The sequence below is a fragment of the Ogataea polymorpha genome, assembly GCF_001664045.1.
Source record: "Ogataea polymorpha strain NCYC 495 leu1.1 chromosome Unknown OGAPOscaffold_7, whole genome shotgun sequence".
NCBI classification, from domain to species: domain Eukaryota; kingdom Fungi; phylum Ascomycota; class Pichiomycetes; order Pichiales; family Pichiaceae; genus Ogataea; species Ogataea polymorpha.
Genome location: NW_017264704.1, coordinates 741,024 through 763,306, shown reverse-complemented (window position 1 = coordinate 763,306; position 22,283 = coordinate 741,024). Strand labels below are relative to the sequence as shown.

Here is a 22,283-nt window from a genome sequence, read left to right as displayed (position 1 = left end):
TGCATGTCCCTGCTAGCGTTCCAATCTCTCTCCGCAGACGACAAAATTAAGGAGATCGACTCAATCAAGCTTGCCGTGCTGGGCAATGACAGAGAAAAGACCAAGCTGCAGGACAGTTTCGGGGTCCTGGGCGAGATCCTGCTGACCGAGTCGAACAAGACGCTTCTGCAAAACACAGCAATCATTGTCCAGTCGTTCAGCTATCTGCGCACCAACGTCGAGTTCCTGCTGCGGTTCAACATCTTTGAGGTGCTCGTCAAGAGCACCATTCGCTGTCCGGCAGTGCTGGCAGAGATCAACTTCCGCACGCTTATCGACCTCCTCTCCACAAATTCGCTGTCGGAAAAGTATCAGGACGATCGGGAATACGCGCAATTTGTGGCCGTCTTGGTGGATATCCTGCGCGACCCGGCTGCGTCGCCGGCCCTGCTTTTCAACACGTACCTTCTGATTCCATTTCTGCGCCGCACAGAGCTGCTGTGGCAGCTGTACCGGCCACTAATGAGACGGCTGGCCCGGGTCGTTTCGCCGGTCTTCCAGCAGACATTACAGCTGAACTGCGCCACAGACGACGTCTCGGTGCTCAGGCGGTTTCCCGAATCCGTCGAGCTGCCACGCATGCTGCCGGAACACGCGTTTGAGGCGCTGACAAACGACCTGAGTCCGCCGCTTTACGCTCTCGCACACCTTTTGGCCGTGATCGACCGCGCAGACCTGAGCTTGCCGCTGCCGCTGTATTTTGTGCTCACGACGTTCCTCGGCTCGTACGACCTGAATGTCAAGCTCAGCAGCGTCAATGTGCTGGTGCAGTACACAAAAAAGCATATACGCAACCCAAAGGAGAAAACAGCGAGTCACGCGCGGCTGATCGACGCGCTCGTTAATCTGATCAGCCGCACCAAGGATTCCCACGGCCCGGAGTACACGCTCAGCTCGAACTACAAGATCCCGCGTACAATGTCGCCTCTGTACCTGTTGTCGCAGATTGCCGAAGAGGACCCGGCCAACAGCGATTCGCTGGTGGAAGTGGACTTTGTCGACACGATTGCGTCGATTGTCACGGCAAATTACAGCTCCGACCGCACATTTCTGGACGAAGACACATTGTACAAAATCTCCGATTCGCTGCTGATTTTGAGCTGCATTGCCGGACTGCGCGAGGACTACCGCGAGCTGGTGATCCGGTACGACGTGGCTCCTGTGATTGTGGACTCGATCACGCGGCACGCGAAAATTTACCGCGAGCTGGACAGTCGCACGCCCTCGCCAGCCGATGTGGGCGTGCTCAAGTTGTCAAACCGCATTACGCTATCGAGCTGCTACCTGTTGCGGTCGCTGTCGCGGTCGGCCAGTTTGCTGCGCACGTACTTGGTGGAACTGAAGCTTGTGCGCAAGCTGGTGGACTTGCTGCACATCCCAGACGACATCATCGAAAACTGTCCGGATGAGCTGCGCCTGGACGAAATTCGGCTCAAGTCGGTGGTGCTGGGCATCGTGTCGAACTCGATCGTGGAGTTTTCTGCCGTGAAGCACGAACTCGCGTCCAACGAGCTTGCGATGCTGCTGCATCGGTTTATCTACGAGTCGCGCTACGACTCTCTGCGCATGAACTCGCTCTGGGTAATCAAGAACTCGCTGTTTGGCGGCAACCGGGAGTCGAAGGAGAACTTCCAGACGACAGTCAGCCTGGACAAAATCTTTGAGTTGTGCGGCGACCCGAACGAGCGGATCCAAGAGCACTCGTTCGACATTCTGCGAAACCTGGCCGTGGGCCATTTCAACTACGCAAATAAGATTATAGCCGACTTTGCTGGGTCTCCGCTTGCCAGACGCGCGGGCCAGTCCTCATTTCTGGACTTTCTGTGCTCACATCTCGAGAAAACGTCCAATCCAGACGTCATCGTGGCCATTGTCTACGTGGTGGTGCATCTTGCCGCGTCCAACGAGAATAACCGCGCGTTGATCATGTGCAACCAGGGGCTGCTAAAGAAACTCGTCGAGTTCTTGGAGTACTCAGAACGTGTGCCTGACGACGAGGACCACTGGAAAATCCGGCTGAGCGTGGTGTGGGCAGTACTCAACTTGAGCTGGCGCGAGGAAACCACAGGGTCCGACCTAGACAACGACGAGGACGATAGCGGTGAGGACATGGACGTCGACGCGGGCGATGGATCCGACTTCCGCCGGTTCCTGAGCCCGAAGAACCGCGCGCTGCGGCTGATCGAGCTTGGATTCTACGACGCGATCCGTACTTTGAACAACCACTGCACCATTTCTGACTTCAAGGAGCGCGCACGGATGGCCATCTTCAATCTGGTGCTGTACGAGAACAAGAACAAGAGCTGAGTTTCGGACCTGTGTCGGACCTGTTTCAGGTCTATCTATAGCAGTTGCTGCGAGATTTGGCCGTTTTCGACGCAGTGTGCCTGGTTGCAAATTTCCTTTGAGGTCCAAATTAGGAACTGCCGGATCTGGAGCTAAAAAAAAAATTGCGGCCGGGCTCCCAAATTAGGGCCTCAAAGGACGAGTTCTGAATAATTCACACGTCTCATATTTCGAAACAGGACTGGTAGACCGGGATATATAAAGATGGGTGTCCAGATGACGGATAACAAACCATGAAAATCCAGTTTTTGCTCATCACACTCCTCGCCACGGCTCTGGCAGAGGAGTACACCACGCTCACTTCGAAATACTGCTACGCCGGCGGTCTTGTTTGCAAAACCACCGTCGACTACGGCTTTGTCACCACAGTCACAGCCAACCGCGCGACTGTGACCACGTACGTCCCGGTCAGCTACGTTCCAACGCTGGTCACCGTGGATGGTAAGGAGACTTGGCAGCAGGTGAGCTACTCAACGTCTGTCAACGACTATGGCCAATCAACAGTCGTAGTCACCTATTGCGACATCTCCTCGCACCTGACTAGCAGAGTCACCTCCCTTGTGTCCTGCAACGTGCCATACACACAGACCGAGGATATCACCCTCACGACGACCGGAGTGAACGGGCACGTGAGCACTGTCACGGGGGCCACCACCTACATCACCTCGAGAGCCTGTCCAACCACATTGGCGTGCGAGACTTGTAAGACGTCGTCGTCTTCTTCCTCTTCTTCGTCAAGCACACCCCCTGTTTCCAGCACCTCAACCTCTTCCGTTTCGACTTCCTCCACTTCCTCGCCATCATCGTCGTCTTCCTCATCCACTCCGGTCTCCTACCCCTCTTCCACCTCTACTACAAGCTCAAGCTCGTCCTCCTTATCCCTGTCATCCACGTCGTGGACTCCGTCCACAACGTCTTCATCCTCTTCCGTCTCATCCTCCACAACCACCACTAGTTCCACGTCGTCTTCATCCACGTCATCAAGCACCATCTCCAGCTCCACCAGTTTCTCCTCGTGGACGCCCACCAAGTCGAGCTCCACGAGCTCCATCTCAAGCTCTATCTCTTCCTCGTCCACCCTTCTCTCCACATCCCGGTACAGCTGCAACCAACCGTATGTTGCCACCGTCACCGTCACCGCTGGCGGATCCATCTCTGTGTCCATGTACACCACGTCGTCCGCCTGCGTAACTACCACGGAGTCCAGCACCGTCACAACATGCACAGACTGCAACAAAGACGTCTCCGTGAGCTCTCAAGCCACACCAGTCCAGTACAGCAGTACGTGGGTGACCAAAGTGTCTGCTTCCACGACGACCGCAACGGTTTGTACCGAGTGCAAGCTTAGCGACACGGTGGTGGAGACAACAGTGACAAACGAAACGACTACGTATGTGACTACCTGTCCAGAGTCCAGCGAGACCACACAGCCGCCGCCGACGAGCTCGTCTCCTGCCACTTCCACAGCGACAGTCCCAGTCACCTCGAGCTCCTCGTTGGCAGAAACAAGCGAGACGGCAAGCTCGTCTGACATTCTAGCATCTCCAGAATTACCCTCGGAAACGCCTACGTCAGTGTCGTCGTCTACACAGACTCCAGCACCGGCCACAAGCACAAGCTTTGAAACTGCTTCGTCTGGAGTCTACTCTACACCTCACACCAAGATATCGATTACAGTGGTGAAGACTTGCACGGAGGAAAAGTGCCTGCCGCAAACGACGGGCAGCTCTGTGGCTCAGTCAGGGTCGACGCTTGCTTCAACGCTCCGCACGTCCAGCGCCGCTGTTTCTTCGATCCAGCCGCTCTCGTTCTTCCAAGGCGCGGCAGCGTCTGTCTCGATCTCGTATTTCTCGTTCTTTTTGCTTCTCGTCCCATTCATATAGTTATACAGTGCAAAATAATCACTCACTTTCTATCTCCATCACCGCTTCGTCGTCATCGCTCGAGTCCTCCCCTTGTTTCAAGTCCTCGGCGATCATGTCCAGGTCTCTCTTGTTGTCCTCGCCGATGAATTTGAGGTTTCTGCTGGGCTTGTTGATCGGAGTCTGGAACGCAGATCTCTGCGGCAGCGGCTCGTCCAGCAGCTGTTTGTTGTTGATGTGCAAATTGCTTTCGAGCGCCTTGTTGAGCAGATCCAGCGCGATCGGGTCGTTGGGTTGGATCGACAGCGCCACGTGCAGCGTCTCGATCGCCTTCGAAATCTTGCCCATCTTGAGATAAAGTAGCCCGATCGCAGAATATATGTTAACATCCTTTCGCGAAATACGCAAAACCTTGTTGAAATGGCTGAGCGATTTATCCAGCATGTTGAGCCGTCTGTACACGTGACCCAGGTTGCAGTGGATCGACGACCATGCCTTGGCGTTTGAGTCCAGCGTACTGGCAGCGGTGAGTGCTTTTTGGAAGAAACTCTCGGCCTTGGCCAGCTGCACGCGCCGGTAGTGCAACACGCCAAGCTCGTTGAGCAGTAACGGGTCGTTTGGGCAGATCGAGTACGCCGACATGAGGTATTCTTGCGACAGCGTAAGGTTGTTCATCTGCAAATATTGCATGCCCAGAAACAGGTTAGGAAGATGGATACCGGGGAACAGTCGCGACGCGGTGGCATAGGCACTAATCGCCTGTTCGTGCTCTCCCTCTGCAGCAAACGTGTGTGAAAAGCCGATCCACGCAGGACCAAAGTTAGGGTTGATCATTGAGGCTTTAGAAAAAAAGACTCGGGCCTCGTTGGTCTTCTTGATTGAAAAATAGTAGATACCAATGGCCAGCCATGTGATATGGTGATTAGGGTAGTTTTCTGCCAGCTTGTGAGCCATCAAGAACAGTCTGTTTTTCCCTCCAAGCTCATGAAGACAGCTGAGATAGTTAGGGAGCACAGAGAGGTTCAACTCGTCGTGTTTGATGATCTGCTCGCACAGGTCGAGACACTGCTGGAACTTGCACTGAATGAAAAGCAGGTCAGCACGGCTTAGCAGAACGTCCAGATTCTCGCCCAGACTGTACTCCTCCTTGAGCCGCTGCTCAGCCTCCTCGAATGTGGCCACGTTCTTGTACTTGTTGAGTCGCGTCGTGTACAGCAACTTCACGAGCTCGTTGTTGTTGTCAGCATCGTCGAAGTTCAGCTCGCTCAGCAGCTCCCACTCCTCGTCGGGCGACATCAGGTGGTTGCTTATGAGCTCGTTGAACGCCTCAAAACACTTCACATCCACCAACACCGCCTCTTTGTAGCATTCTTTGGCCCTATCGAAATTATTCTGCTTGCTGTACGCGAGCCCGCGCAAATAGCACATCGACGCCTCTAGCTTCACGCCGCCGTCCGGATTTTTCACCGAGTGGTCTGTCTTGAATGGATTGACCTCGCCAATGACGTCCAGCGCCTCGTCGTACTTCTCGAGCTTGACCAGACACAGGCCCGCTAAGTATCTGCAGCTCACCGACTCCTCAAAGTGTGGGCCTGACAGCAAATTGCGCGCGATCTGGTAGTTTCCATTCGCAAAATGCACCTGCGCGAGCCAGAAGGCGTCATTTGGATCGCCAGTCAACGACAGAACTTTGTCTCCGATGTAAATCGCTGTGTTGTAGTGGTGCTGCATCAGCGCATCGTGGCGCCACAGCCGCAGCTTGTCTGCCTGTGTGAGCGGCGTCTCCTCGTCGTCCTCCTTGCTAGTCAGCGTGCTGAGCTTGCTGTTGACTGACTTGGACACGTTGGGGGACGAGAACACCCGGTGGTGGGCATTCTGCTGCGGGTTGACGGTTTGGCCAAGCAAGTTGGGCGGCGTTTGGAAGTAGTCCTTGGACCTTTTGTTGGTTATGAGCGGCGATATCGTCAGCGTCGACGTGTTGGGGCTATTTGTGGACATGGTTTTGTGCGGTTAAAAGAAGGATCAATAGGTTTTGTTTAGTTCTCTATTTTTTTTGTCGACGCGTCGACTTGTGCGGTTTTTCCCAGCCAAAAATGAAAAATGACTGATTTAAAAAAGTCATCTAATTTACTTTTAGCTATGGCCAAAGTCATTCTTCATTTGAGAGCAGAAACAAAGCCACTGGAGGCCAGAGCCGCCCTAACCCCTTCCACCACAAAGGAGCTGTTGGACACAGGCGATTTCGAGATCTACGTCGAAAAGTCGTCCCAGTCCATCTTCGACTGGAAGGAGTACGAGCAGGCAGGAGCACATATTGTCGAAGAGGGATCATGGGTCAATGCCCCTAAGGACAGAATCATTCTCGGTCTGAAGGAGCTGCCAGAGGAGTCGTTCCCATTGGTTCACGAACACATCCAGTTCGCCCACTGCTACAAAGACCAGGCAGGCTGGAAAGACGTCTTGTCCAGATTTCCTGCCGGAAACGGTGTTCTGTACGACCTCGAGTTCTTGGAAAACGACCAGGGTAGACGTGTTGCCGCTTTTGGTTTCTACGCTGGCTTTGCAGGCGCGGCTTTGGGCGTGGAAGACTGGGCTTTCAAGCAGACTCACCCAGACTCCGAAGATCTCGGCGGTGTGAGCCCATACCCGAACGAGGCTGCGCTCGTGGCCGATGTTCAGAAGATGCTGGACCAGGGCGTTGCCAAGGCTGGCAGAAAACCCACAGTTTTGATTATTGGAGCTCTGGGCAGATGTGGTTCAGGAGCCATCGACCTATGCCGCAAAGTTGGCATTCCAGACGAAAACATCATCAAGTGGGACATGGCAGAGACTGCAAAGGGCGGACCATTCAAAGAGATTGTCGACGCAGACATTTTCGTCAACTGTATCTACCTGTCGAAGCCAATTCCTCCATTCTGCAACCTTGAGACCCTGAACGACGAGAACAGAAAGCTGAGAACCATCGTCGACGTCTCGGCCGACACTACTAACCCACACAACCCTATTCCTGTGTACACGGTGGCTACGGTGTTCAATGAGCCTACTGTCCGGGTCGAGACGACCAAGGGCCCTAAACTCTCGGTGATCAGCATAGACCATCTGCCTTCGCTGCTCCCAAGAGAAGCGTCCGAGTTTTTTGTCCGCGACCTGCTCCCTTCGCTGAAACAGCTGCCTCAGAGAGACACTGCTCCGGTCTGGACCCGTGCCAAGGCGCTGTTCGACAAACACGTCGCCAGATTGAACAGTTAATAGATTTTATTACAAATTAATCATTTACTCCAGTTCCACCTTGAGCAGTTTTTTCTGTCGTTTCTTGATCTTTTTCCTGTCCTCGCGACGCACAACCACCTCTCCGTCGCTCTCGTATTCGCTCTCCGCCTCTTTTTGCAGCGGATCGTAGCGCGGTTTAAGTGCTTTCTCAACGCCCTCGTTGACGGTAGCAACAACGTTCAGCCGCTCTCCAGTATCATACACGGCCACCTGGTCTCTGACGCTCATGTCCCAGACGACGATCTTGCCGTCCGACGAAATTGACACCAGATACGACTTTCTATCGTTGTCTTTTTTCTCTGTGTAGATGGAGAAGTCCTTGACCCGGTTCGCGTGGCCCTGTAGCTCGAACTCGGGGTTCTCAAGCGGCTCTGTTTCCTCGTTTCCCTTCGTGATCTGTGCAATATCGTAGAACTGTATCGTGCCGTTTCCATTCGCCAGAACAAGGAACTCCTTGCCATCCAGCAGTAAAAAATCTAATTGCATCAGCGTCTGCCTCAGCTGGAAAATAGACACTATTTTGGCTTCTCTAGTTTGGTACACCATCAATCTATTGAGCAGCCCAACAACGAAAAACTCGCCGTCGCTGCTGAAACGGACCAAGTTGGGCGATTGGCCGTGCGTGAAGACCCCCTTCAGCTTCATCGCAGACGCCTTTTTGGCGGTCATTAAATTCCACAGTCTAACCGTCTTGTCGTCGCTGACAGATATGGCCACGCGTCCTGATGGGTGGATGGCCAGATCGTTCACTCTTGCCGTGTGGCCCTTTAGAATGCCAAATTGTTCCCAGTCTTTCGTCCGCCAAATCACAATCTTGCCGTCCTCTGCTGCGCTCAGTAGCCATCTGCCATTCTTATGGGTCAAAAACTCAGACTTCTCGTCGAAATCATTCGAAAAAACAAGTTTTGTGATCGATCCCTGATGTTGTAGCAACGTTCCAAGCTCCTTTCTTTTCTGTAAATCGTATATCTTAATGTGTTCGTCGTTGGATCCCGAGACAAGATATCTTTTGGCGATATCGAGAGCCCTGATCGAGAGTGAATGCGCTTGGAAGTGAAAAATTGGTTGAAATAGCGGCTGACTATTTTTCTCATCAGGAAGTGTCACTGATACACACAGCAATGTGTGTTCGTATGAGCCTGTGATGATGCGAAATACGGTCATATTTTATTTATTTTATATTTTTTTAATATTTTTTTTATCTTAGATATTTTTCAGGGAAAAAAAAATCCTGAATCATATCAAATGGCAGCACATGCGGTGCTGGCAGATTGGCACGAACCCGTGAATTCGCGAGAGCATTTGCATCATCTCTGAGACGTAGCATGTATATGAAGCGTCAGCAGCCTTCCCTGTAGAATTCGCTGAGGGTAAGTCCAACACGTTTCCCAACACCCGGTGATGATTCCGACTCATTTCCGGGTAACCCCGGCATTTTTTCCAATACTTTTTTTTTCTATTTAAAACAAGTGGGACCTACAATTTACATTCAATCGCATTCCCAACAGATTTTCCTGTTTTACAATTACCTTCAGGTGATAGACAAAAGTGAGAGGACGCTCCTTTGCGGAACAGAATTTGTAATCGACTTTACGACACACGAATCAAGCTACGCCCGCGCCTTCGTTAGGCTACAACGCACAACAACAACACCATGGACGGACTGCTCTCTATGAGCCCCCAAATGAGCGAGCCGATGCAGGAGATGCTCGGTGCCCACTTCGACGACAAAGATGTACTTGACGAGTTCCTGGATATGAGATTATATGACCAGGGAGCAGGAGACGAGCGTAACCACTTTGACGAAGAATTGCACGCGTTTGTGAAAAACGAGCTTTCAAGGCAAGGTTCGCACGATATCAAGATAGAGCACGACGATATGCCAGAGTTTATTATTCCGGAGCACACATTCAATGAAAACGTTCACGGAGGCGGACAGTCGGAAGAGTTTGAAATGTTTGAGAAAAGTCGCCAACTGTTGATGCAGCTCAAGTTTGGTGGCTTTGCGAACGTGCCTGAACTTCCCAGCTTTGAAGAACTTTCGGACAAAATTCAGACGAGAGGTGACTCCAATGACGTCACCACCAGCACTCTGCCTCCAGAGTATATTACTTGTAACGACAACTTGATGTACAACCTGGAGATTAAGGAGCTGCCGTCGTCGTCACGGGTCGAGACACAGATGAAAATTCAGCTGGATATTTCGCCTCCGCCTCCACAGTTTTTGCTGCATCTTCCGCGTGACACCATAGCCAAACCTAAGTTGACGCTTGAAAACAACGAGATTCCCGAAAGCGTCAAGCCTCATATGCTTTTCCTCGACACGTTTGTGGTTGGGGCCAGCAATACGTCCACCTCCGATGGTCAGTATCAGAAACTGAGATCTTGCAACGTTTGCAAACGCTGCATGAGAAGAGAAATGAAGCGTGCCTCGAGACGCAAACGTGGCATTGCCGAGGACTCCATCAACTGGAATTTGAATGTTCCCAGAAGAGCCATCATTTTCAACACCAAGGAGGTTATCTCGTTCCCTAGGCCCACTGGTAATGCCGCAAACGTGAAGTCCATCGACCTGCTGACCAGAATCGTATGCTATTGCAGACACCACCAGGAGCCAAATGGGTTCAGGCTATTTTTCGTGCTCAAGGACGCTGAGGGTAACGTACTGGGAAAAACGCTATCTCAGCCGATCCTTATAATGGACCGGAAAAAGTTGTTAAAAGATGGCGAGCAGTCGAACTCGCCAGAGCAGGAAATGCAAGTCAAACAAGAACCAAGAACGGCAATCAACTCGATCGACGAGTCCTCGAGCGAAAATACCAGTACCAGTGCAGCCACTCATTTGGCAATGGCAGGCCCCTCCTTGGGACAGCAAACACCTCTTGCCGCAGACGATTCGAGAACATACAAGCGTCAAAAGAGACATTTATCTCCAGCAGATAGTACTGGAACTTATTACGATGCTGTCCAGCAGCAGAGATCGAAGCAGGCGCTGGGAGCACGCCAGGACTCGTTCTCGTCGAGCGTCGGCAAGAGGGATGCAAACTCGCCAATGAGCTCGGACAACCTCTCGCCGCAGAACTGCTTTGGTGTTTCCTCCGCAACGAGCATTTTCTCGAGCACACCCGAGAAAAAGGCATCGTTTGCTAATCTCACGCAGAGTCAATCTGGACTCAATCTTGCGAGCTCGCTCAACAACTCTTCTGGCTCCCAACAATCGGTGCCGTCGATCCAACGCATTATTCCTGCTCAGGGTCCTATTAGAGGTGGTATCGAGGTTACTTTGTTGGGCTCGAACTTCCGGCCGGGTCTTGCAGTTAAGTTTGGCTCTAACGTGGCATTGGCCACTCATTGCTGGTCGGACTCGACAATTGTGACGTATCTGCCGCCGGCATCGCAAGCAGGACCGGTTTTGGTCACGTTGGAAGACTCTTCCAAAGAGGGAAGAACGGGAATAATGAACTCCACGTCACAGCAAGTGTTTACGTATACTGACGACTCTGACAGGCAGCTAGTGGAGCTGGCTTTGCAGATTGTGGGGCTAAAGATGAACGGAAAGCTTGAAGACGCCAAAAATATCGCCAAACGAATCATTGGAAACAACAGCTCCAACATGCCGCAACAGCAACGGCAAAAGTCGCCGCAGCCAGCAGGCTATGATGAGTGGGTTGAGAAGGCCACTCTCAAGATGACAGAACTATCCAAAACGTCACTGAGCCACGAGGAAATGTTGCTGAAATTCCTGTCGATGTTAAAACTGCCTGATTCGCCGATCGCCGTTCCAAACTGGGCCATTTGCACTTTGGAAGGACACACCATGTTGCATCTTGCATGTATCAAGGGATACGTCAAGCTGTGTCGCTATTTGGTGGAAAACGGGTGTAAAGTCGATACTAGGGACTTGAACGATCTTACTGCTCTGCACTATGCATTTATCAACGGGCAGAGGGCGGTGATCAAACTGTTGGTGAACTACGGTGCTGTTGCGTCGATGAGGCTAGGCGAGGATATTTCGCTAATGGATGTTTCCGACTCGAATGTGCTGGATCTGTTGGACGACACTAAGGGAGCGCAGTTCCCTTCAAGCCACAGACGGTTCTCTAACGAGTCGATCGAGTCGATTTTCGACGACTATGACGAGCCGGCGTTCGACCCGAAGTTTGTTGCCGTTGGCAAATGCGGCGTGGACAAGGCAGACTTTTTCGACAACGACTCGCCGGACGAGAGGTGGCAGGAGCCGGATGATGAGATGGAGTTCGAGGCAGACGACGAAGACGACTTGGACGTGGAATCATTGCCAGACGTGCGAAATTCGGAAAGAAAGAATACGCGTGCTACAGGCGTGAGTCTGTGGCTCAAAATGCGCAAAGCTTTCGCAAAGAACGTGTCGTCAATGCCAGATCTTAGCGACAGTGATCCATCGGATGACGCGCGCGAGGAAATGCTTCCGTCGTACCACGAGCTTTTCCCTACAGAAGAGGGCGAGAGGGCGCTTCTCAATTTCCAAGGCCACGAGGCGGAGGCAAAGACCCAGGAGGCGGAGGACTCGTCGGAGGAGGCGTTGGAGCTGGCGCTCAAGTCGTCTCAGAAGACTCTGGACGCAGACAAACGGTTGCTTTTCTTCTGGTTGCCGTTCATGCTGCTTTTGCTGCTCGTAATGATTGGCAGTCAGCTGGAACTGATCAATCTGGATAGCTTTACGCTGGTGTCGAACGTGATCGATGGTAGCCGCAACCTTCTAGGTCGGCTGATGTTGGGCAAAGAGCGTTTCACGGGGCTACTGAACGAGAATCTGAACTACGGACGCGAGAGGGTGAATAATTTGTTGAACGACGTGAACGGCGCCATGCTCACGGCAGTGGGCGGCCGGTAAGCGGTGAATGTGTATTTTGCATTTTTCTTTGCTAATTATTATTATTGCACAGATTATTTTTATGCACTATTTTTTTTTACCATTTGGCCGGGGTCTATTTTAGCTGATTTAGTCACCTGAAAGAATTATTTTTATTTTCTGACAGCAGACGCTTCGATGGCCTCATTTTTCCATGTCCTCCTGGAAACTGACTGACTCTTTACGCCGCGAGATATACAAGCTTGCCCGTGTGCCACAGACGGGCGTGTCGCTGCGGCAGATGGTCCAGTTTGGCCCGCAACCGTCGCCCGGATCGGTGTTCCATGCGTCCAACTTCATTGTCGAGGAGCTGCCGATCCGGCTCAGCCACCGCGTGAAGGAGCTTGAGGAGCTGCCGTCGGGGCTCAACAACGACCCGTCCATCCAGCGTGTGCGCGACTGGTACGCCCAGTCGTTCGAGGAGCTTACGTCGCTGCCCAAGCCGTCCATCAGCGACGAGATGCGCGCGGTGTTGTATCCCTCGTCGCCAGAAAAAATCGCCGCCCCGGGCATACATGCCGCAGCACGCCCCACCAAGTTCGAGGACGATGGCATTGTGATCGAACAGCTCCACGCGCGCGCCCGCGACGAGACAGACCACGCTCCCAGACGGCAGCCGACGCGGCGTGCATACTACGTCCCCACGCCGTCGGACGTGTCCTACACGAGCGACGTGCTCGACTACAACAAGCTGGTGAACCAGACGCTCGTCAAAATCAAGAAAAGACACGACGCAACCGTAACCACAATCGCTCGCGGCGTGCAGCACTGGAAGCACAAAAATAATTTTGCGTATCTGGACGGCAGCATCAACCAATTTCTCGACCGCTTCTACATGAGCCGGATCGGGATCCGGATGCTGATTGGCCAGACCATCGCACTGTACGAACAGAGCACCATGAACATAACAAACGACAACTACGTCGGCATTATCTGTCTCGACACCAACGTGATGGAGATCGCCCAGGACGCAATCGACGCAGCCCGTTTCGCGTGCGAGGAGCACTACAACATCATGGAGGCGCCCAAGGTCCAGCTCTGGGCGCCAGAGGACCTCAATTTCATGTACGTGCCGGGCCACCTCGTGCACATGCTGTTTGAGACTCTGAAAAACTCGCTGAGAGCCACTGTCGAGCACCACACCTCGCTCCACCCAGATAAAGACATCGAGGACATCGAGTTCCCGCCCGTGAAGGTGGTCGTGTCCGAGGGCAACGAGGACATCACCATCAAGGTGAGCGACGAGGGTGGCGGCATTCCACGCTCGGTCGTGCCGCTTATCTGGACGTACTTCTACACCTCTGCGAAAAAGATCGTCGAGCCCGAGAACGGGTACAAGCCGCCGTTCATGGGGCTCGGCGTCGGCCTGCCGCACAGCAGACTGTACGCGCGCTACTTTTCAGGTGACCTCAAGCTCATCAGCATGGAAGGTTATGGTACAGACGTCTACTTCCACCTCAACAGACTGTCTTCGTCGTCCGAGCCGTTGCAGTAGCAGCTTTTATTTTTTCTCGCTTATGTAATGCCAATACTAAAATCACACAAAAACCGGGGTAGAGAAAAAGAGGGGACCGACGAGATGAGCCGTGCTTTATCCTTGGCTGCGACGGGCGCGCGCGATTTGCGTGCCCTGGACGCAGCAGAGCTTGCGGCCGTGGTCCTGCGCCGGCCTGAGCCCATTCTGCTGCCGCGCCGCGGACGCATGGTGCGCGCAGGCGTCTTTGCACGGCAGGGCACGTACGCCGACGACTTCAGGTTCCAGCGGCTGATCCAGGCCCTCAACCAGGGCGTGCGCGGCGACTTTGCGCGGGCCGTGTGTCGCGACGTGGCCGTGGTACGTCAATTCGTGCTTCCGCACTCCCAGAGCCGTGTGTTGGGCCGTTCTGCTGACTGGCGAGCGCAGTTGGCCCAGCTGCAAAACACCGAGTTTGGACGGTATGTGGTGCAGCTGGTGAGCAGCAGGCAAGACGAGGAGGTCGATCGGGCAGTCTTGCGTCTTCTGGGAACCGAGTACGAGTTCTCGCACACGGCTGCCACGCTGGACGTCATCTGCCGTTATTTATACGACCGTGGCAGGTGGCGCGAGGTTGTGGCGATGCTGAACATCTATTCGCAGTGGCGCAAGACGCCGGCGGTAGCCACGTACAATAGGGCCGTTGCTGCAAAACGGCAGCTGCGCCATAGCGACGAGGACGACTTCGAGAGCTGGGTGTTGGAGCGACTGCGTGTGCAGGGATTGGTTCCGGATGCCGACACGTTTCTGCGCATTTTCGAGAAGCTGAGCACGCTTGACAGTCGGTTGGCGTGTCTGGGAGTGATGTCATTCAAGCAGATCAACGTGGAGCCGTTGGTGGGGCCCGTTGTGGCGCAGGCAGCAGAGAAGCTGGGCGGAACTAGAATCGGCAAAAAATTTCTGTTCCCCAGCTGTTTGAGGGTGCATTTCTCAAAACTGTTTCTGGCACGCATGCTAGCACACAGCGGCCCACAGATGGCGTTACGGTACCTGGACTGGACGCGGACGCCGCTGAGCGCGCGATTGGTTGCCGTACTGGTGCTTTTTTTTCTGCAACGACAGCCGTGCGAGATCTGGAACGCGGTGGCTGCTATCAACTATTTCCGCACACACTACGGGTATAGATGTGATTCCAAGTACGATAAGCTGCTGGTGATCAAGCCGCTGTACAACGCAGCGCGCGAGCGGCAGCTGGACACACGAGTGCTGAAAGTGCTTTACCACGAGTCGTTCTGGCAGGACCAAAACGGGGCTGTGCACAGCTCTGTGAAAAAATCCCGGCTTGAGGGAGCCGTGGCAGAGCCGCTCACCGAGAGCGACCGAGCGTGGGCACGGGATGTGATGGATCTTTGCTGGCCCGTCGACCAGATGGGCACGCCTTTGATTGACGAGCCAGGACAGTTGTTTCTAGACAAGTCGCGTTATTTAGGCCACAATTCATAAAAATAGATGGTTAGGTGAAATAAATTATAACAAAATAAATTGTATTAGTAATGTCTACAAATTCCGCAGTCTCGCTTGGGACCGCGCCGCCGGAGGAGTCTCAGTCTCCATCGGGCGTTCAGCGGGTGCTCAGTCGCGCCTCAGGCGTGATAGAGGCCCCCAAGGACAAGAACGAGATCACTCGAGTGAAGAGTTTGTACGACGGACAGTACAATGTTGCAGATCTTAAAGACACCCCGCCAGATGGCACATTCTGGGGCTGGGTGGCGGCCGGGTGTGTGTGCAGCATCAACACTTTTTCGTGGGGAGTGAACTCTGCGTTTGGAGTTTACCTGAACTACTATCTGGAAGCCGACGTTTTTCCCGGAGCCACAAAAAGACAGTTTGCTACGGTTGGCGGTCTTTCGCTTGGAATCAGCTTCATGTTCTCGCAGTTCGGAAACATGCTGGCCAAACGATATCCATTGAAGCTGGTGATGGGTGCGGGCTGCGCGGTGGTGTTTCTTTCATTCTGGCTAGCGTCGATTGCCAAAAACGTGGTGCAATTGATGATGTTCCAGGGCCTGCTGATGGCTGTCGGGTTTATTCTTGTGGCCGGCCCCTCTGTCGTGATCTTGCCGTCGTGGTTCCTGCACAAACGGTCTGTTGCGTCCGGAATCGGCTATTCAGGGGCAGGACTCTCAGGACTAATTTTCAGCCGCTCGTCCAGCGCAATTATTGAGCGAACAGGCAGCCAAGTGTGGGCGCTGCGCATGATGGGGCTTGTGTGCGGGGCGATGCTGGCGATATCCATCGCGCTAGTGCGGCCGCGGCGGCCCTTCAACTCGAAAAACACGAGCGTGTGGCGGGAAACTCGCCGTCTGTTCGTCTGGCACGTGATCAAAGCGCTGCCCGTGCAGTACGTGTGTGCGTGGAGCTTTGTGTACAACTTTGCGTACGCCATCATGCTGTTCTCGTACTCGTCGTTCTGCACGTCCATCGGCCTGAGCAGCGACCAAGGTGCCATCGTGATGACCGTGCTGAACGTGGCACAGCTTGTAGGACGGCCGCTGCTGGGCTACGTGTCGGACGTTCTCGGTCGTTGCAACACCACCATCATCTGCTCGCTGCTTCTGGCGCTGCTGGCGGGCGTGTTCTGGGTCTTTGTCACCACGTACGCCGAGATGATTGTGTTTGCGATTCTGTCGGGGCTGATGCTAGGCGTCAACTGGGTCAACTTCATGCCGCTCACGGCAGACATTGTGGGCTCTGGTGAGGACCTCATGCCGGCGAGTTCGTATATCAGCATGGTCTCAGGACTGCCGTACGTGGTTGCCGAGGTGGTGGCTCTGGAGTTGGTCAACGATTCGCGTGCAAATCCGTATTTCTGGTGCCAGATCTTTGTGGTGGTCACCTGCGCTGTGTCGGGGCTCCTGCTGCTCCCGTACCGCGAGTGGAAGATCAGACGCATGCTGGTGGCGCGCACAAAGACCACAGAGCACAGCGAGGCACTGCTTCTGGGCGGCGGCTGGGGCGCCTTCTGGCTCCGAATGCTGTACCCGGTGAAAGCGTAGCAAGTAGCACAGCCAGAAAAGAGAAAAAATTAGTTATGGAAAATTTTTATTCATGTTCACGTTAGGGCTGGTGAGACGTTTCAGCGCGGTGCGCGCGCTGCTGCAGTCGTCGGTTAAGGAGGGCACGCCGCTGAACATCCAGGTGTTCAAGGCAGGCAAACCCGCTGTTGCGCTCAAGGACGAGGAGTACCCGGACTGGCTGTGGACGCTGCTCGACAAGGAGGCCCAGGAGGCCCAGCTCAAAGCCACCGACGAGTTCCGGTACATGAGAAAGCAGGCAAAGAAGGTGCACAGACAGAAGCTGAAGCAAAACAATTTCCTCGCGCAGCTGCGCAAGTGAGTGTATATAGGTAACGACTGGATTGGAGAAATTGTAGCACGCCTTCTAGGGAAAACCACCCGTGCACCAATTTGTGGGGTAATGTTTGGCACCTGTTTTGCGTCGTCCGGCAAGCGGGCCCTGAGCGGTCTGCGGTTTGTTTCTACGCGCGCATCCAGACGGACACACGTTCCGCAGCCCGCGGACAGCGCCAAGGACGCGCCTTTCAGCATGCAGCTGCTGGTAATGGTCGTTGCGCTCGGGGCAGGGTTTGTCATGGGCCGCACCAGCACGCGGCAGAATCCGCCCCGCGACCTGTTCCCCGCGGGCTCCACCACGACCAAGGCGGACCTGTGTGCGAGCTCGTTCAACATTCCGGCCGACTATGCTCTTTTCCAGCGGTGTGTGAAGAAACTCCAAACCGAGCTCAATCTAAACAGCGACGACGTGGACGAGGAATTGTGGCGAACTATCACCGAAAAACCCAGCTGGGGCTCTGTGTTGTGGTCCCATAAAGATGCAGACATGACGAAGATGTACCGAATCCGGCCCAGGGACGCCCAGCAGCTGGCGGTGGTGATGAAGCTGTGCCAGCTGTACCGCGTGCCGGTGCATGTGGGAGTGCCTTTCGACGGGTACAAAAAGGACCAGTACGGGCTGACGGTTGATCTGGGCCGGATGGACCGCATTTTGGCGTATAACGAGCGCACAAACACCGTCACCTGCGAGTGCAACGCGGACGTGGGCACGTTTGCGAACAGTCGCGGGCTGAGCGCGATGAACACCGCCCGGCCGCTGGACCTGGCGCTGTCGTGGCTGGGTCTGACGACCCCTGGTTGCTCCGTCAACGGGTACCCGCTCGCGAGCCTGAAAAGCGCCAAGGTGGTGCTTGCGGACGGAACAACGTTCACCGCCTCGCGCGAGACGCTGCGCATCCTTGCACCGCTGGGACGCCAGTTTGCGACCATCTGCGAGATGGAGATCGCGCTCGAGCCGCAGACGGACGAGTATCTTGTGTTGTTTGCAACACAAAAGACGGACCGTCTGGTCGAATTGGCCGATCACGCTGAGTTGCCTCTCACGTACGTGGGCAACTTTGGGTTTGCGCACTGTTCGCTGCAGACAGGAGAGAGCGTGGGCGTATTCAAGATGGACAGAAAGCACGCGGGGAATTTGGTAAAATTGGCCGAGCGGCTTGGCCAAGCTGCCGTCGTGGTGCCTGTTTGCAAATTACATCCGCAGACGCCTAGCGAAGTCAGTCCCGTGACAAAAAGCGTCGCAAAGCTCGTGGTCAGCGAGGACTTTGCGCAGGGCCGACTGGTAGAGCTGGGCGGTGCGAGTGTGCTGCTGAACGAGGGACCAGAGTGGGATGCTGTGCGGCGGCTGAAGCTGGCGATCGACCCCAACAAAGTACTCAACCCGTCCGATACGCCTGTGACGTCATCGGAGTAACTGGAATTTTTTCTGGCTATTTTCTCCTTACATTAAGTTCGTGCAAAATCCAGTACCTGCAGAATGCGCCTAACTGAGAGATGCAAGAATGCTTGGAGCGGTTTTAATCTCTTAGCTTTGTTTTTTTCGTGTCGACATGTATCTAGACGTTTTTAGAAGACAAGAGACAACTACGACTGGCCATTTCTATTCGAATTTCCAGAAGGTCACAGACGTGGAGTATTCGTCTGCCACAGGCACGATCGCCGCGGCCATCACGTCGTTTGCGTCCAGCGTCGAGGGAGACTCCATCATCACGGACGCCTCAGGAACGGCAGCCAAGTCTGTGCTGGGCGTGTCGAGCGCGTCCAACGGGAAAGACTCATCCACATCGTCGGCCGAGTCCATGTCCAGCTTTGCATCGCAATCGTCGTCTGCTGGTTCTCCAGACACGGTTTCGCCCAAATGGGGCTACATAATTGCCCTGGTTGGTATTTGTTCGTGTATACTATAAGAAATAAATATACCCTTGTGTCATGTGACGTCGCCGAGGGCTTGTTCACTTTATTAATTTTTTCACACCTAGTGCTTTGAAAAAAAATATTAAAAAAAACACTTTCCACCCCTCGTATCATCATAATGGCTCCAATCGTATGTATCAACATACACTGGTGTTTCTTTTATGCCCTATAGTGATTCCACCGCAGGTCGGTGCGTTCGCAATCTCTATGGCTATTCCGTGAAGCAGTGCTTCTGCGGTAGGCTTAAAAGTAATCACGAGTGTAGCTCTGCCCATCCTAACCTCTCAGACTAAGAAGAACCAAAAAGTCGCCAAGAAGTTCACCGTCGACTGCTCTGGCCCAACCGAGAACGGCGTCTTCGACCCAGCTTCGTATGTCAAGTACCTTGTCGAGCACATCAAGGTCGATGGCCACCTTGGAAACCTCGGCAACGACATCACCGTGACGCAGGAGGGTGCCGCCAAGGTGGTGGTTGTTTCCACCACCAATTTCTCTGGAAAGTACCTCAAGTACCTGTCCAAGAGATACCTCAAGAAGAACCAGATCAGAGACTGGATCAGATTCGTGTCTGTCAAGAAGAACGAGTACCAGCTGCAATTCTACAGCGTTGCTGTTGACGACGAGGAGGACGAGGAGTAGCTGACCGGAATAGTGTAATAGAGTGTCATTCGAATGTGGTAGAATTGTAAGTTTTCGTAGTGTGTTTCGGGCGGTGCATGAAACCTGTCGCTATTTTATTATTTATTTATTTAAGCTGATTTATGTCCACGGTGCCGCGAGACACGCCCGACCCAACAGACGAGACGGATTTTGTTGAGTTCCGGCTTGCCGGGGACAGCGTGACGGTGGTGGAGCACGGCCAAGTGCCTAGCGAGCCAGAGACAGATAGTGGAGACGCTCTGGAGACGCCCGCGCACAAGGACGACGGCTCGTTCCATAGCACATCCGACGACGAGGAGTGGAAGGAGATGGATATACAGGTTAGTCACGACGATTTCTACAACATCCGCGGCGAGAAGATCGATACGTTTGTGCAGTCTGCGGAGACGATAGACAACAAGGCAGAGTCGTCCCAGGGGTACACGCGAATCTCGGCGCAGGAGGAGGCGGCCAAGTATTTGGAGATGAACGAGAAGTTTGATTTCTTGTTCCAGAACGAAAACTCGAACCTGCGAAGGCTGCGCAACGGCGAGGGGGGCTCTGACGAGGCTGTAGACGAGACTACTGACGAGACGATCGACGAGACGATCGACCCGAGCGCGACGCAGCTCGAGGAGCAGCTGTACTCGACGCGCGCGATGCTGACGGAACCGCAAAAAGTGGCGTATGCTGCGCTGGTCAAGCTGATCATATTCCGGCTGCACCTCGACCTGTCGCTGCTGCGAGGATCCGGTTCGTCGAGCGTTTACAAGAAGATCGCTGTGGCGCAGAAATCGTTCACGCGGTGGAGCATGGGGGTCATGGCGCAGCTGTACGAGCATCTGGACATCAGGGAGGGCGCCGAGCGCGAGATGATTGAGAAACTGAGCTGCCACGGCATCGAGGCCAGCGACCTGGTCGGCTGGCTCAACACGAACCTCACGCTCGACAACAAGCTGCGGCCCGAGACGGTGCAGACGATCGGCGTCGACGCGTCGGAATCGACGCTTGACATCGATATCCGCTGGACGCTGATCTGCGACCTGTTTCTGATCCTGCTGGAGTCGTCAACATACGACGCGCGGTCGCGGACGTTACTGTTGCAGTTTGCAGCGTCGATTGGGCTCGAGCAGCTGGCGGTGTTCCAGTTCGAGCGCCGCATCACCGACGCGCTTGAGATGGAGGCCTCGATGGCCCGTCTCAACAACTCCCAGGTCTGGGACGAAAAGGACATCCTGGCAGAGCACAAGCGCAAGTACCGCAAGCAGAAATTGGTGAAGATCGGGTTTGCAACCGTGGCCGGAGGGCTCGTGATAGGTTTGAGTGCCGGTATGCTGGCTCCGGTCATTGGTGCCGGACTAGCTGCTGGGCTCACCACGGTGGGAATTGGCGGCACCTCTGGATTTCTGGCAGGCACGGCAGGCACCACCATCATCACGTCGACGGGGGTTTTGACCGGCATGCGGATCGGCAATAAGGGCATGGGACGACGCGTGGGCGCCGTCAACACGTTCGAGTTCAAGCCGCTGCACAACACGGGGCGAGTGAACCTGTTACTCACGGTGAGCGGGTGGATGTCGGGCAAATTGGACGACGTGCGGCTGCCGTTCAGCACAATCGACCCTGTCATGGGCGATTTGTACTCTCTGCTGTGGGAGCCAGAGATGCTCACGAGCATGGGCCAGACCATCAATATTCTGGCGTCCGAGGTGCTCACGCAGTCGATCCAGCAGATTCTCGGCAGCACGGTCCTTATCACGCTGATGGCAGCCGTGCAGCTGCCAATGATGCTCTCGAAGCTCGGCTATCTGCTGGACAATCCCTGGAACGTGTCTTTGGACCGGGCCTGGAGCGCAGGACTGGTGTTGGCAGACACCTTGCGCCGCGGCAAGCTGGGTTTCCGGCCCATCACGCTTGTCGGGTTCAGTCTTGGCGCGCGGGTGATCTACAGCTGTCTTTTGGACCTTGCCAAACGCGGCGACTATGGCCTTGTCGAGAACGTTTATCTGTTTGGGTCGCCGTTTGTGGTGAAGCAGGACCAGGTCGCGATGGCCCGGTCGGTTGTGAGCGGGCGTTTTGTCAACGGGTACTCGAAGAAAGACTGGATTCTGGGATATCTGTTCCGTGCAACCAGCGGTGGTCTGAGCCGTGTGGCTGGTCTCTCGCCCGTCGACGAGGTGGAGAACTTCAACTGCTCGGAGCTGGTCCAGGGACACATGGAGTACAGGAAGGTGATGCCGAAGTTGATGAAGGAGATGGGGTGGGAGGTGCTGAACGAAGAGTTTGTAGAGATCGACCAGCCAGACGAGGAGGAAACCAAGCGGCAGCGGAAGCTGGTGCACGATTTTGAGGAGGCGGCGAAAACCCACGAGGGACGCAAGTCCAAGAGGTGGTACGACAGGCTGTTCCGCAAAAATAATAAGCAGTGGTGGGAGATGTACGAGGAGGGCGTCAAG

At 54.3% G+C, this 22,283-nt stretch overlaps 13 protein-coding genes across 13 annotated transcripts; 11 read left to right on the top strand and 2 right to left on the bottom strand.

Annotated features, from left to right (window-relative positions):
* Nucleotides 1-3: 3 nt before the first annotated feature.
* OGAPODRAFT_96031 (uncharacterized protein) lies at nucleotides 4-6,087 on the top strand (the record flags this gene model as incomplete). Its single annotated transcript, XM_018357861.1, has 1 exon — nucleotides 4-6,087. The coding sequence occupies one exon, from the start codon at nucleotides 4-6 to the stop codon at nucleotides 2,344-2,346; it is 2,343 nt and encodes a 780-aa protein (XP_018208907.1). The 3' UTR covers nucleotides 2,347-6,087.
* On the bottom strand, nucleotides 300-6,245 carry OGAPODRAFT_103597 (uncharacterized protein; the record flags this gene model as incomplete). Its single annotated transcript, XM_018353190.1, has 1 exon — nucleotides 300-6,245. The coding sequence occupies one exon, from the start codon at nucleotides 6,243-6,245 to the stop codon at nucleotides 4,287-4,289; it is 1,959 nt and encodes a 652-aa protein (XP_018208906.1). The 3' UTR covers nucleotides 300-4,286.
* On the top strand, nucleotides 2,619-6,087 carry OGAPODRAFT_78251 (uncharacterized protein; the record flags this gene model as incomplete). Its single annotated transcript, XM_018356434.1, has 2 exons — nucleotides 2,619-3,775; nucleotides 3,796-6,087. 2 exons carry the CDS (start codon nucleotides 2,619-2,621, stop codon nucleotides 3,914-3,916), a joined length of 1,278 nt encoding a protein of 425 aa, XP_018208908.1. The 3' UTR covers nucleotides 3,917-6,087.
* Nucleotides 6,246-6,386: 141 nt separating the features above from the next.
* On the top strand, nucleotides 6,387-7,522 carry OGAPODRAFT_103592 (Saccharopine dehydrogenase; the record flags this gene model as incomplete). Its single annotated transcript, XM_018353189.1, has 1 exon — nucleotides 6,387-7,522. One exon carries the CDS (start codon nucleotides 6,387-6,389, stop codon nucleotides 7,494-7,496), a length of 1,110 nt encoding a protein of 369 aa, XP_018208905.1. The 3' UTR covers nucleotides 7,497-7,522.
* On the bottom strand, nucleotides 7,521-8,686 carry OGAPODRAFT_103589 (uncharacterized protein; the record flags this gene model as incomplete). Its single annotated transcript, XM_018353188.1, has 1 exon — nucleotides 7,521-8,686. Exon 1 carries the CDS (start codon nucleotides 8,679-8,681, stop codon nucleotides 7,521-7,523), a length of 1,161 nt encoding a protein of 386 aa, XP_018208904.1. The 5' UTR covers nucleotides 8,682-8,686.
* Nucleotides 8,687-9,032: 346 nt separating this feature from the next.
* OGAPODRAFT_17533 (uncharacterized protein) lies at nucleotides 9,033-12,445 on the top strand. The gene has a single exon (XM_018355178.1). It carries the CDS (start codon nucleotides 9,172-9,174, stop codon nucleotides 12,388-12,390), a length of 3,219 nt encoding a protein of 1,072 aa, XP_018208903.1. The 5' UTR covers nucleotides 9,033-9,171; the 3' UTR covers nucleotides 12,391-12,445.
* A 95-nt stretch (nucleotides 12,446-12,540) lies between these two features.
* On the top strand, nucleotides 12,541-13,950 carry OGAPODRAFT_17532 (uncharacterized protein). Its single transcript, XM_018355177.1, has one exon. The coding sequence runs from the start codon at nucleotides 12,563-12,565 to the stop codon at nucleotides 13,901-13,903; it is 1,341 nt and encodes a 446-aa protein (XP_018208902.1). The 5' UTR covers nucleotides 12,541-12,562; the 3' UTR covers nucleotides 13,904-13,950.
* A 32-nt stretch (nucleotides 13,951-13,982) lies between these two features.
* On the top strand, nucleotides 13,983-15,370 carry OGAPODRAFT_17531 (uncharacterized protein; the record flags this gene model as incomplete). The annotated part of the gene is made up of 1 exon (XM_018355176.1): nucleotides 13,983-15,370. A coding segment is annotated over exon 1 (1,090 nt), but the record flags the coding sequence as incomplete, so codon positions are not given.
* Nucleotides 15,371-15,496: 126 nt separating this feature from the next.
* OGAPODRAFT_17530 (uncharacterized protein) lies at nucleotides 15,497-16,956 on the top strand. The gene has a single exon (XM_018355175.1). The coding sequence runs from the start codon at nucleotides 15,808-15,810 to the stop codon at nucleotides 16,915-16,917; it is 1,110 nt and encodes a 369-aa protein (XP_018208900.1). The 5' UTR covers nucleotides 15,497-15,807; the 3' UTR covers nucleotides 16,918-16,956.
* Nucleotides 16,957-16,969: 13 nt separating this feature from the next.
* OGAPODRAFT_51872 (uncharacterized protein) lies at nucleotides 16,970-17,257 on the top strand (the record flags this gene model as incomplete). The annotated part of the gene is made up of 1 exon (XM_018355719.1): nucleotides 16,970-17,257. The coding sequence occupies one exon, from the start codon at nucleotides 16,970-16,972 to the stop codon at nucleotides 17,255-17,257; it is 288 nt and encodes a 95-aa protein (XP_018208899.1).
* An 81-nt stretch (nucleotides 17,258-17,338) lies between these two features.
* On the top strand, nucleotides 17,339-18,869 carry OGAPODRAFT_96023 (uncharacterized protein; the record flags this gene model as incomplete). The annotated part of the gene is made up of 1 exon (XM_018357860.1): nucleotides 17,339-18,869. The coding sequence occupies one exon, from the start codon at nucleotides 17,339-17,341 to the stop codon at nucleotides 18,686-18,688; it is 1,350 nt and encodes a 449-aa protein (XP_018208898.1). The 3' UTR covers nucleotides 18,689-18,869.
* A 437-nt stretch (nucleotides 18,870-19,306) lies between these two features.
* On the top strand, nucleotides 19,307-19,827 carry OGAPODRAFT_14925 (uncharacterized protein; the record flags this gene model as incomplete). Its single annotated transcript, XM_018353441.1, has 2 exons — nucleotides 19,307-19,318; nucleotides 19,477-19,827. 2 exons carry the CDS (start codon nucleotides 19,307-19,309, stop codon nucleotides 19,825-19,827), a joined length of 363 nt encoding a protein of 120 aa, XP_018208897.1.
* A 320-nt stretch (nucleotides 19,828-20,147) lies between these two features.
* Nucleotides 20,148-22,271, top strand: OGAPODRAFT_40466 (uncharacterized protein; the record flags this gene model as incomplete). The annotated part of the gene is made up of 1 exon (XM_018355393.1): nucleotides 20,148-22,271. A coding segment is annotated over one exon (2,124 nt), but the record flags the coding sequence as incomplete, so codon positions are not given.
* Nucleotides 22,272-22,283: the final 12 nt, after the last annotated feature.

Bases quoted from the DNA above. Each gene is read 5' to 3' on its own strand.
- OGAPODRAFT_17532 (XM_018355177.1), top strand. From the start codon at position 12,563: ATGTCCTCCTGGAAACTGACTGACTCTTTACGCCGCGAGATATACAAG.
- OGAPODRAFT_17530 (XM_018355175.1), top strand. From the start codon at position 15,808: ATGCTGGCCAAACGATATCCATTGAAGCTGGTGATGGGTGCGGGCTGC.
- OGAPODRAFT_17533 (XM_018355178.1), top strand. From the start codon at position 9,172: ATGGACGGACTGCTCTCTATGAGCCCCCAAATGAGCGAGCCGATGCAG.